We start from the raw sequence: 14170 nt of genomic DNA, 5'->3' as shown, positions 1-14170 counted from the left end.
ATTTGGCATTTGGTGATTTCCAGAATAAAGATAAGCTCAGGTCAGGTCTAAAGCAATGGTTTCAAAACAAAACATGTAGTAAGTCACTCTGAAGGTCGGAAATCTCATTCTCTTTGGAGAAGGCTAACAAGCTACTAACCACCAAGCCAAATCAGAGAGTTTGAAAGTTGTCATCGCTAAGCGAGTTACTTGACTACTCCCGGTTCTTTTTCAGACAGGCCCCTCTTATGCCAGCTTTAATGAAACATAAATTCCAGATCCCTGTGAACGCTGCTGGTCGCTATGGATTCTGCCTAGATGCAGAAGGCCCATGTCAATTTTTTTCAGCAACTTGTGTACATGTGTAGATTATGGAGAAGCTTTGGCAAATCAAGCATAGGAACGGATTTATTCATCTTCTGTTTATTCCTCCATGTATGTTTGATGCAAGAGAAAAAAAGACAAAGGAGATTGTATTGGCAGAGAATATGGATAACTGTTCTCAAGTCACAAATGATGAAGTCATTCTGAGGGAGAATGGGACTTTACATCACTCTCTAAAAGTCTTCTACATTGCTACTTCCTCATTCTGTTTTTTGTTTTTCTTTTCCTTCTCTGTTTAAAATAAGTTGAATATAATTGGAGTACCTAGTAAAAGATTTTTTCTCAAAGCAAAACCACAAACATGTTCCAATGTTGTCCATTCTGCAGTCAGTTAAAATGAGCTGGGTTCCTGTAGTGTGGTTTGTAGGGTGCTCTGTGGCATTGTGGGCTTTTGTGGGTAGCACACAAAATACAGTTCAACTTCAATGAACGCTGTTCAGTTAATAGATATTTCTAGGTTGGATCTTGTGTTGGGAAAGGTTTTTGGTATTAAGACATTTAGAAAATTCATAAGAAAAGAGAAAATATGCAGTAAATTCTCCTTTGACTTTGTTTTCAAATCATTCACTATCTGGCAAGCTTTTGCTAATGGAGTAAGAATAATCACAGATAACTAAATTTCAAATAGCATGGTTCTGCTTCACCAGAATAAGAAAACTGGAATAATATGTCCTAAAAACAGTGACGGCAATCCTCTAACAACACATAAGTTGTTAGTATTTTGAAAGAAGAAAAAAAACACTTTCCTTTTTCAGTTTTCTGAATTATATAACAAAATGTTGACTTTATGTTTTACCTTGCCCAATTTGCTATGCAGAGAAGTCACTGAAGGTTTGATTTTCACAATTTTGCTGCAAGCATTTTTCAGGCTCCAAACTAGTGGTTAAAAGAATTTCTGGAAAGATATTTTTATGATTGATCTCATTTCATTCCTTAAAGTCAACAAATGCTTATAATATGTCTCTGGATATATCTCTGTAATGTGAAATAAGATCTTTGGTTATATTGCTTAAGCGAAGAGAAAATATGGAGATTTCTTTCTGTTTCTGAAGTTCTGTTTCATCTCCACCATTCATTTTAGCAGTATTATACTGATATCTCAAAGAAAATGGGTATACCATTGCACATCTGCTAAAAGTAAAATAACACAGTAAAGCACTAGTCACTCCAAACGGAAGCTAATGTAGTTCAGTAGTATCAGGGAAAAAGGATTTTTTTTATGTGGCCGTGCATATGAAGTACAGAAGGTGACCTACCTACTCAAGACAAGCTATCTGATTTTCAGAAGTTACTGAAGAGTTTGGAATTTTCTGAAATTCCAGATATAGAAAAACAATATAGAAGTCACTGAACCCAGTATGTATTAGTAATCGGTCTCCTGTCTGATGACTGCCATCCTTATGAAGTAGCTGTCTAAGATAATATAATATTAAAAAAAACATTTTTTTCTTATTCTGGCATGAGCAGATTAAATGAATTTGCTGAACAGAAAGAAAATACTGAGAGTCTGGGTTAGCTCTGTTACCAAGCAGTAGAAGCATTCAAAGCAAATGTAGGAGAACAAGCAGTCACAGATGCTAAGAGGCTTTAAATCTGTTAACTACTGATTTATTTCCTGGAAAACTCCCAGCTGGTGTCTTAGTCTTTCTTCTGAAATGAAAATTAAAAACACAATTCTGCACATTAATTAAAATAAATCACCTTGCCCAAAATACCTTCTTTAAACATGCTGCCTCTTGGAGCAGAAGATAGGCAGATATGTGTCCTTGCTTTCTCTCCTGAAGCAGGAAAGAAAGCAGAAAAAAGAAAGCTCACCTGGGAAACACAGTAATGCAAAATTATCTTTATTTCCTTTCTGCTCTTTCCAGGGTCAGTCTTCAAAATGGGACATGGTTGGAGTGGATATGAGGTTCAGGGCTATGTCAGGAGTCTTTGTAAAAATTTGAATCTGCTCATAAACCCTCAGAGTGCTCAGGAACAGCAGAAGCTCAAATGATGCTTGACTTCACCAAGTGTGACACCCTGAAGGGTACCACATGCCAACCTGGCACAAGGAAATAAAATTCAAAGCTGGCACAAATGTCAAACAACAAACATTCCTCATTAGGCAAAGTCTGCATCTTCCATAATACTACATCTGACTCATGAAATGACCTGAAAAAAAGAGTTCAGATGGAAGGATCCTTTCAGCTCCTGTGTTACTCAGCAGACTGACTGTGAGATGTGTATTTGCCTGCTGTTTTGTAGCTGAGCCCAGAAGAATCAGGGAACAGTCAGATGTGATGAGAAAAAGCTTCTATAACAAGGGGGAAAACAGATTTAGCTAAAGAAGATGAAGCAAAAAATCAGGGGAAAAACCGTAAGTCAGGAAAACCAGAAAAGGTTTTCATTCAATCTCCACCTCCAAACAGGTGGAGGAAAACAAAAGGTGTGAAAAAAAAACAGTACTGTAAGAAAAAGAATCACATCTAATTTATTTCAGAACTAAACTATTCTACAGGTTATTTTGTCAGCACATTGCATTGTGGGCTGACACAAAATCATGAAATAGTTCTCTTTTATGTTAATCTCATTAGCAAATTATCCTATTATCACAGTATTGGTCACGGACTAAACATAGGTTTTTAATTTCCTTCCACTGTTAAGTTCCCTTTGCCATGCAGGATCAAGTGTTGTATCTGCAAATAATTCTTTCGGATTCAGGGCAAGATTTACAATCAACCACTTAAACAACTTTCTAATCTGTATTATCCATCTAAGACACGGTGTATTTTCACACACCTGGAATGGTTTTCTGCAGTTTCTGAGTTGCATTCTGGACTTTCAAATATTGCTATGAATACATGTCATCTACCAAAAAGAATGTCTGAAATCCATGAGCTGAGTTCAGTGAACTTTGCAGTTCCCTAGATTTTGGATTCAGTCCTAATGAATGATCTGACACATGAGCAGACTGAACATGACAAATTAGGTTAGAAAAATCTGAGAAACGAAGTTTAGTTTTCATTATTTAACTATCTGTGTATTAGCCAGCAGTTTTTGCAAATGGATCATATACAAGCTTTCCAAAATGTTTTCTTTTTCATGTAACATAGGAACACTTTAAGTACCAAAATTTAATAAATGAATTACTGCAATTAAAACAAGTAATTTGTTATAAGGAATGCAAAAGCATAGCCAAATATTTACTTTCTTTCTTCCTTTGTATTAATTTCTGCTTGCACACATATTTGGATTGTTGTGTTTTGTTTGTAAAATCTTATTCACATTATAATTATCTTCAAGAGAATGAATGTCTATTTGTCTATTTTTGTAAAACAGGATGTAAGCTCCTAGTTATCTTTAAATTCTTTGTTGTAATAATAACAAAGGCATTCATTAGTCTCTTCCATTGATACTGAAAATGGGTTGTTTTTATTTTGTTTAGCTCAACAGTGGAGAGTGCAGGTTAAAACAGATGGAGATTCCCCAGAACCACAGGATTGTAAAAGGACCCTTGTGATTTATGGCTCAAAGGGCAAAAGTGATAAGATCCTGCTTTCTCCACAAAGACCAGGACATGTGTGTTTTCTACCCAGAGCAACGGATGAATTCATTGTAAGTCTTAAATATACAGTACTACACAGAGCTTCTCATGTCATTACTCTACAGCCAAAATACATGTGGAATTCTAGTTTTGTTGTTAAAATGACACATTTATTGCCAATGACAGAATGATGTAACTTTAGATCTTGGGTCGTCTTCTGCTTGTGGTTCGGTTCTACTACAGCCAGCTGCCATGTTCTCTTTGAATTTTCAGTATGTATCAGGGAAACAAACAATGCGTTTCATGTAATTTATTGCATTCATCAGCTTGTCTTTTTTTTTTTTTTTTCCTGCATTGCAGTTGTTACAAAAGCAATATAAAACTATTTGAGAAAGCAGAAAATTAAGGATTGGACAGTATTCCTCTGGGACCTGAGTGGCTTTTTCTTTCCTTCATTTCAGTCTTTCTAAAGCATTCTCCACTCTGCCCAAAAATGGTTCTGTCCCTGAGGCCAGCAGGCAGCAGATTTTCTGGATAATCATAAATCACAGGAGAATGCATATCAAAGTTCCATGGAGGCACTTGCACTGAGGCAACAGCATATACATGACCAATATTAAAATCACCCCTAATACAGACCTGACTACCTGTACACCTCATACACATCCTGCTGCTTTGAGAGTATTCATCTGAGGTGTCTTTTTAATGGTCAAATTCTGTCCTGGCTTGCTAGGTTACATCATTGTAAACTATGTTCATTGGCCTGAAGTGCAGCTTCTAGATAGACAGAAGAGAGAAATAGCTTGCAATTCAAGGCAGTTTTTTAAACCTCAGAAATGCTTTTCAGTGGCTGCAATAAACATTCTGAAAACAAAGACAAAACTACATTTAGAAAATGTTGTCAAATATTAATCATAATGACCTGATCCAGGCTGATTTTTTAAAGTTTAAATAACAAGCTAAAGCAATTTAGGAACTTTGCAGTAATGAAAACATTGAGTAAATGAAAACATAAATGACACTTGTTAAAGAAAAGAAAGCTGCTACTTATTAGAAAACAGAGAGGAAACTCTGAGCAACAAAAGGCACTTCCTAATCCACTAACATAAACTGAAGAGGTCAATAGAGGCAGTGTCTATCATTGCATAAAGCAGACCTCTGCTACATGTAACGTGTTGGTAATTTCCCAAATGACATGTACTCTTTGTCGATTGCCTGATTTCACCGACTGAGTACCATGCTAGGAGAAGCTAGTATTGTCATGTGTCTGTCCTGGTTGTCCCCACTACTCTACTATCCTAGGTTCTCTACTATCCTATGTACCATAATACCATATGCATCATACTGAGGTTCCACCCTAACAGTTTTCTAAATGCTTCTTCATACTTTGGGTTGGCTTTGGGTTCATGTCTGTATCTTTCTGACAGCTATCTGTGCCCCTGGTTTTGTTGCTTTCTTTGAAAATGTTAATACTATTTCAGTGTTGTTTACTGAGCGTGAAATTTTGTCTCTTTGCTTCAGTTCTTACAGTGTTTTCCAGTTTTTGTAGCACTCTAAGGAAGTCAAACTAGTAGGCCCTGAGGATCCTCAGATTCAGATATCATCATAAATTTCCTCTTATCTTCTCTAGGTGGTTCAGCTAATAAATCCAGTTTCTTTTTACTCTCTCTTTCTTTGTTCTTACTAAGGCTTTCGGAAGCTTTGCTCATGTTCTCCCACTGTAGCAGCAGGCTGGAGGCACGAGCATGATGTCACCAGTGAATTCACAGATGTTTCCAGTGTTTCAACTTTGAACAAAGTTTTTTTTGTGAATTCAACTTCCCAACAAGCAGCAGTAAATGAACTTTTAAACCTCCCCAAGATCCTGGTCTTAGACAAATGTTCTTAGTGCAGTAACAAGTACAACAGGTTATGTGCTATAAGCAGCTCATGCTTATTTTGAAACAGTAGGCTTATTTTTGATCTCAGAGATACATTTATTGCACACTGAGGACAGGAAGGCATGTAAACTCCTGATCTTCCAGGTGTTCTCACAGAAATGTATGCAGATGTACATCGTATTCAGAATGATTATTTGATCCAAAATATTTCAAATCAACTCCTGTGAAAGAACAGGTGTAGTTTAATTGCATGTAGCAAGAGCAAAAAATAGTTTGTTAGAAAAAACAGCAGCACGCTAGCACGTTGTTGGGTTTCAATGGTCTCACATAGCTGTAGTAGAGTGAGTGATCTGCTTAAATAAGAATAAATTTAATTAGAATACATCATTTATAATAAATAAAATGAGAAATAAGTAAGTTTGTCTATGTTATTGAACCATCTGGGAGTTCTAGCACTGAAGATAGCAAGGCAAGAAACCATGCCAGCTCCAATGAACAAACACATTGGAAAATAACTGGGAAAATGTAAGTAAACTGACAGTACAATAGTAGATTTTTTTTTCTTTTATATTTCAGTGATGATAAAAATCAATTGTTGATCTCTAATGGAATGAGCAAATTTGTAAAGTATATATATAACTTTCTCCTAGTCCTCAGCAGGTTTCTTGGTTGCTTACAGAGTAAGCTTGTCAGAGCATGCTTTTGGAGAGTCCTACTGTACTGTACACTTTCTGTTATACAGATAATTATAAAATGCAGAGTTACATTGACTGAGTGATCTTGGGATAAAGATCTTTAAAACTATTCTCCAAAACACTAGCACAGGTAGTATGAAATGAGTGACAGTACTGTAACCACAAAGCTCTGGCAGGTACAACTGTTCATAAATACACAACAAATATGGAATGTATATTCAGTTAAAGACTATAAGGATGACAGAAAATTTTAGATTATGTAATGCTAATATGCTAGGTATTTTCCAAAGTGTGGGATGATGCTCCAGACAACAAGTAGTTGGATTTCTGGAGCTTCTGACAGCTGTTCAGGTGAATTTTAGGATGCTTTACCACACCCTTTACAATTAGAATCATTTATGCACAGATATATATATATTATAGAGACGTAATGAAGAATTTAATTTAAGCATGCACCTAAACAGTGAATTTTACAAAGCTTTAATTACATTAGGCTTGATGCCTTTGGACAAGTCCTGTGTGATTCAGAAAGGAAAAGGTTTAAAATATTATGAAATTCTCCTACCATTTTCATCAGTTACTTTCTCTGAGAGCTTCAAAACCCCAGTGGCTTTGCCAAGGCATCCTCTTAATTATAAGAACTATGCTCCTTCAGTCATGTAATGGAAAAACACTGTGTTATTTAGTATATGACAAATCACGTCCAATTCAGCTCAGATTTCAAGTACTGAACATTACATAAAACCATTCAGAAGAAATAAATGTGGATAAATTAATCAGGAAACTTTAATCATAAATAAAAATGAGGTAAATAGTTTCCTCTTGCAAACATTCTGTAAATTTAAAAAGAGGATGTTCGTTGAATATGTACTTTGTGATGGATTATTTGTCTGTCTCTGCATTGAAGGTCATTTTGCATCAATTAATAGGCATTGATGGAAGGCAAAGCCAATTATGGGATCAAAGATAGGTTATCATATTCCAAAGGGAAACTGACCATATTAAATTGCTCAGAAAGTGATTATGAGCATGATGTAATGACAATGTTATGTTACATTGATGAAACTAAAGAGAAAGTATAATAATAACTGTGGAAAAAATCCCAAACAAATAACATAAAAAGGGGAGAATGTAATATCTATTACATTCACTTGGAAATATTTGGTGTTTAATTCAACAGATTATGGACAGTATGATTGCTAGTTCTTCATGGCTCAAAGGCATGAAATTCATTGAAATTTTGGTTCTAGAAAAAGAAGGGAAAACAGTGACTCTTAAATAGTCAGTCCTGTATTCTTAAATTATTTTCCTATATCTGATCTGTCCATTTTCTACAATGACTATTGAACATGTCTTTATGAGAATTTAGAAGTCCAGAGAATTGCAAATTTGGGTAGCAGAAGACAACGTAAAATGTGAGGTACAGCTTGCCCTGTTAAATAAAAATAACCAAATTCTGTAATGTTGCAGTTCAAACCACAGAGCTTTATTGAATGAGTGGTACATGGCATTTAGAATAGCTGTGTGATACAGTCATGAGATCTATCTGCAAGAAATAAAATCTGCAGGCAATCATTTTAAAAATCAGTAGTCTGGCTCTGAAAGAGCAGGAGCAATGATTTTATTGTGTGTGAGGGGACCATAGTTTAGACGGGTGAAGAAGCTGTGCACTCTTCTCTTGATGAACCTGGATAGTTCCCTTTAAGTTTAATAGGAGATGAATGCACATTTTTTAAGAGGAATTAGACCATTTACTGTGCCATAGCTAAAGATATCATTTGCAGCATACACAGCATGAATGAAAAACTCTTGACAAGAAATTCTGCCCATGTATTTCCCTATTTATGGAGCAATGGTGGAGACCAAGTCAGGATGTGAGGATGTGGTAAATCCAAGAGGCATAACCCTCCTCACATGTGCATCACAGTCTGGGATGCCCTTAATTCTGTATACTTGACAGCATACAGGCAAGCAGGGCAGTCTAGGCTCAGAGGACAAATCTGGTGTCCTCGTTGATGTCAAGATACAATTGTGTGTCTATTTTACAAGCTGTGAAGTTACAGTTCAGGAACTGAGAGATTCCCTGCAGCCTTGGGGCTGCAGAACTGTCATAGAAACAGGCCCATGCTTCTGGTTTTACATAGATGGTGGGTGGGAACTCTTCTCTGGTCCTTACAGAACAATGCCTTGAATCCTGATTTTTTTTTTTTTTGAATGACATGGCAACCTCTTTTGACACTTATTCAAGAAATTTAGACTGGAAGGCATCTTTTAAGTCATCAGGTGAAATTTCTTGCCACATTTCATAAGTTCTACTTCATAAACAGTTCAAGCTTCTGTAAAATGATTTTGGCAGGTTGCTGTTTTTTTAAATTAACAGTTCCTTTTCATACACTGCGGTTTTACCATTTTTTATCTGCATAACGTTTATTAATCAGGGTACCCAACTCTCTCCCCAAATGACAAAGACATGCTTTCTATACTGTTTTTCCCTAATAAGAATAAGTTTACTAATATTTCCCTGCATGTATGTCTCCATTAAGCAAAGGCACAAGAACTATCTTTAAGCAAGGTAGGTCAGCACTGAACGGCTGTCAAGAGCAGAGCTAATAGCAGAATAAATTAAGTTGTTAGGAGCTCTGTGCTGTGTCTTAAGAGCCAGTCTGCTAGTTGTTCTAGAGCATGGTTCTGTAAGACTAACTTCAGAATCTTACTATGATGCTACTGGGTGCATAAAGGATTTATTTCCTGGCAACAGTCACCAAAGCTTTTGTTGTAGCTGGTCTGGGAAAATAAAATGCAATAGGTGGGAAGAACAAGGCTGCTGGCAAAGTTTTCTGTTTTGATCCTCAAAAATAATTGTTACATTTTTTAGAATAGTTCTGTTTTCTGTTTCACTTGAAATTCCCTTCCCACCAGATCTTTCTTCTTGTTGACCAGTGAAAGGCTGCAGCACCCTACTTCCTGGGGCTCAGAAGACTTATTGTGCAGTTGCTAATGCCATGCAGATCATTACAACTTGATGCAGTTTGATCGTCCCAATTCCCACAGCCCTAGGTTGGATGGTTTAATCACATCTCACAGAAGCCCACAGCCAGCAACGAGATACTGAATTTCTCATGTGTAGTATGGGAACAGGGCTATGCTGTTCTACAGAGTTATTTCTGTAACATTCATGATTCACATTTCTGCAGAAATATCCCTCCTCTTTTCCTCAGAAGTGGTTGTAAAGTAATTTCATGTTCTAATTCTAATCATTTTGCAAATGAGAATTTAGTTAAATTTTTTTCTGCTCGTAGTAATTATCATTAATTTTAATACATAACGTGACTGCTGATATCAGAGCCTTTAATTGTAAGTTAATGTACTCCGGTAAGGTCATAGCTTTACATATTACCTTTTGTCTTATGTGCAGATATTACTAATTTTAATCTTGGCTCACCCTGATATTAAAGGGTCCCGCTCACATTGCTAGTAAGAGAACAGAAGGAAATAAAGAAGGCAACCTCACCCATGGTGAAGAGAAGGATGGATTGCCCTATCATACTCATCCAAGCCATAGAGCATCTCCATTGGTTGATGTTAAGTTAAGGGATTCTACACAGCTGGGGAAATCTCTGTGAGTAAAGTGCTCCTGACAGTACACTTTTCCTTATGATGTTTGTTGCAGGTTGAGACTGGAGATGTGGGAGATGTATACAAGATTCGGGTCAGCTGTGTTGATGTGCCAGGCTTTGAGGGCTGGCATTTGAAGTCTTTCCACTTAGAAGAGCTACATGCAAAACAAAAACTAAACTTTGACTGTAACTGCTGGCTCTCTATTAGCAAAGACGACAAGGAGCTTGTGAAAGAATTCCCTGCAGTCAATGAGGACCAGAAAACTTTACCAGGTGAGAATAGTGAAGAGATACGAACAGTCATAGAATCACAGAATCATAGAATGTCTTGGGTTGGAAGGGACCTCAAAGATCATCTAGTTCCAACCTCCCTGCGACATGCAGGGATGCCACCCACTAGATCAAGGTTGCTACAGGCCTCATCTAACCTGGCCTTGAATACCTCCAGGGATGGGACATCCCCAGCTTCTCTGGGCAACCTGTGCCAGTTCCTCACCACTCTCTGAGTGAAGAACCGTGCAAACTAACCTCTCAAAAAGAAATCAACAATACATATAGAATAGAGCACTTGGTCTGCATTTGATATCTTCAGTGGCTCTGTGGTAACTGTTTTCATACAAGCACTGCAAAAATGCTGACCATTTAAGAAGCTTTAATTTTCCAGTTAAGTGACAAATTGGGTTTCACAGTTGCTAAATCTTCTGCATGATTCTGTGTGCAAAAATGAAGAATATAATTATATTTTTTAAAGGTATAGCACATGTTCAAAGCTATGGAAATGATTTGTGGTAGATTTACTGTTGAATTACTCAGCTTATAATAGCTTAGTTACTAACAGGAGGAATTCTCATTGTAGAAAAAAAAGAAAAAGTTTTGTATTTGTTTTTCCCTAAGGCCCTTTTTTTTTTTTTTTTTTTGACGTGCTGAGAGTTTTAGAATATATTCAGAAATGCCCTTGGAATGTGAAGGCCTGTGGAGACACTGCATTTATTCAGAAAATTGGGTAGTTACACATGAGATAAAAGTAATTGGAGATATGACTGCTTTTCTAAACTAAAGTTCCAGTAGTGCTAGTCCCTGACCATCTCAAACCTGTTCACAACTTTAAAAGAAATTATAGCATTAAGTTAATTAAATGTTAACTCAGCAGGACAGTATGTTAAAAATGACATTTGAAAAAATTTTGGCCATTCATTTTGTCTAAGTAGCAATACATCTGCAATTTAATGATCCTTCTCAACAGAAAATCCAAATCTGACTGTGTAGGTTGAGGGAAGAAAGTGTGTTTGTACAGGAGCAACACAGAGGCAAAGAAGTTTTACAGTTGCTGTCATGTGCCTTAAATTAATAAATGCATTTGGTAAATTTTTATACTTATATGTCACGCATCCAGCCTCTGCTAGTCTATTTTACATAAACTTTACATAGTAGTTTATTCGTTGACCTGTGATGGTTATTAACTATTGCAAAGATCATTCAGTTTCTAGCAGTCCCTGAACAAATTCAGATGAGTTCTTATTTTCAGGATCTTGTACAGTAAAATACAATTGGACAGAATTTGTCTGGATACTGGTAATTCTAAGCTACAGAAGTCTAAGTTGTCTGAGTACAATTTCACTTGAATTTCTAAGGAAGCTAATGGAAAGAATTTATTGAGCCTAGCTTCAAGACATCACATTCACAAAGAGTAAACCGACTATTTCAGATTTTTTGGTAGTTGCAGAAATAAAAAAAAACAGTAATATCACTAAATAACCTACATTGTTGTTTTCCTTTAAGTACATCTTTTATATCACTTTTTATTTTATTTTATTTTATTTTATTTTATTTTATTTTATTTTATTTTATTTTATTTTATTTTACTTTTGTTTTATTTTATTTTATTTTACTTTTGTTTTGTTTTATTTTATTTTATTTTATTTTATTTTATTTTATTTTATTTTATTTTATTTTATTTTTATGCAGTCCATAAATATGTTGTCTCTGTACATACTGGTGACTGCTGGGGAGCAGAAACCTTTGCAAATGTTTATATCACTCTTTATGGGACAAGAGGTGACACCGGTGTAAGGAAACTCCATACATCGTTAACACCAGGAAGAAAATTTCAAAGGAGTAAGGTAATGGCACAAAAATGCCATCTTACATGTTACTCTACTGCATCCCTAAATGCCTGATCAGACTACATCTTGTTACAGAAGAGCAAGAATATGGAAACAGTATTTGTCTTCCAGATATTCAGAGCAGACCAATACCACTGTTGTTTCCTTCCTGTACCAGTACATCCCCACACAATAATCAGGGCTCTGTGTGAGCACATACAGAACAGATTGCTGGGAGAACCTCTGTGATCACACCTCTTCTTTCTTCTATTCTGAATTTAGGTCATCAAAGAATTAAAAAATTTAGATACAAAATTAGTTACAGAAATTGCTGTGAGACTTTTGTATTCAGTGCTTTTTCTGTAACCTAGTATAAGCAATAACTGAATGTCTACTCAATAACTTTAGATGGGAGACAAGAATTCCACGTACAGTAGAGAATGCACATAAAAATGTTGCTTCTAGATGACCAATAACAATACAATTCTTCTAATGTGGTCAGCTTTCATAAGCTCACTGAGCATTTAAGTTTGAAAAAGCATATAATCTTATTTTTTGCTCACTATCAAGATATACATTATCAAGGAGAGTACTACATTTCTGTGAAATAATTTCATTGAATAATTACCACAGCACTGGATTTGGTACATACTGGGGGAATTTCTAAAATTGATTTTCCATACATCTCAGGACTATATATACATTATATATTATATATATATATTATATTATATATTTACAGAAGATAGCACTTTTCAATAATTATTTTACCTCCATGAACAGATTTATTTCCTAAAATGTCCTAATTAAAAAAGTTCAGGATTTTGGCTTACAATCTGGCTGTCAAGTCCTGACTATTGTTAAAAAGAAAATGGGTATTTTTGTCATACAGAAGTACTTTTAACGTTAGCAACTGAAAAGCTACTTCTCCAGTATTTTATTTTAAAAGTAGCACAGATAACACATAGGACTTTGGTGAGACCTGCATTTTTTAGAGATCAGTTTGCCAATAACTTCTTTTAGTTGCCCATTCAGCAGGTTTAGTAAGTTCCTACTACTGAGTTAATGTTTTATTGGGATGATGGTGTTAATTATAATCAAAGAATCAGAATCATAGAATTTCCCAAGTTGGAAGGGACCCATAAGGATCATCGTTTCCAACTCCTGGCTCCACACAGGTCTACCCAAAAATTCAGACCATATGACTAAGAGCATAGTCTAAATGCTTCTTAAACTCCAACAGGCTTGGTGGCGTGACTATGTCCCTGGGGAGCCTGCTCCAGTGAGTGATCACCCTCTCAGTGAAGAACCTCTTCCTGATATCCAGCCTGAACCTCTCTTGTCACAGCTGGACTCCATTCCCTCGGGTTCTATCACTGGTCACTAAAGAGAATAGATTGGTGCCTACCCCTCCACTCCCCCTCGTGAGGAAGCTGTAGGCTGTGATGAGGTCTCCCCTCAGCTTCCTCTTTTCCAGGCTGAACAGATGAAGTGACCTCAGCTGCTCCTCGTATGTCTTCCACTCTAGGCCCTTCACCATCTTTGTAGCTCTTCTCTGGACAGTCTCCAATAGTTTCACATCTTTGAAATCATAGATAGTGTTGTTTAAACTCCAGTTGTTCATAACCTTGTTGACCTTTATAAGCTACCATCAAGACCATCTGGCCCTAGGCTGGACCTGGCTTTCTTATAAAACAAGAAAGAATTTAGTGGGGCATGTAATTTCCTTTTTTTTTTTTTTTTTTCCCCTCTTTTTCCTTACTGTGTCTTTTCCATTCTGCTCCTATCCCTGGTATTTTGCTCAAATTTCTTCACATTTTTCCCATTCATCATAATCTCCTTTCTTTTGCTTACTTGTCCAATTTTCTGTTTCTGCACTAATTTCTATTTTGCAAGAAAAACAAAAATATAGGCTTTTCTAACTGTTGGAGAGGAATTTAGGAAGCCATCTGGTAGTGAACACTCTTTCTAGATTTCTAATTTTTCT

The 14170-nt window shown here is 36.1% G+C and overlaps 1 protein-coding gene across 7 annotated transcripts in view; it reads left to right on the top strand.

Moving 5' to 3' along the window:
- The window catches only part of RP1 (RP1 axonemal microtubule associated), a 217428-nt gene that overhangs the window by 129430 nt on the left and 73828 nt on the right, over window positions 1-14170 (top strand). For all 7 annotated transcript variants that reach the window (XM_083823906.1, XM_083823902.1, XM_083823904.1 and 4 more), the window contains 3 exons: window positions 3791-3960; window positions 10135-10354; window positions 12047-12201. In XM_083823906.1, coding sequence (XP_083680032.1) covers window positions 3791-3960; window positions 10135-10354; window positions 12047-12201 — 545 coding nt within the window. The remainder of the gene's footprint in view (window positions 1-3790; window positions 3961-10134; window positions 10355-12046; window positions 12202-14170) is intronic.

This window comes from Anser anser (genome assembly GCF_964211835.1).
Source record: "Anser anser genome assembly, chromosome: 2".
NCBI lineage: Eukaryota > Metazoa > Chordata > Aves > Anseriformes > Anatidae > Anser > Anser anser.
This window is presented reverse-complemented; position numbering and strand designations above follow the sequence as displayed.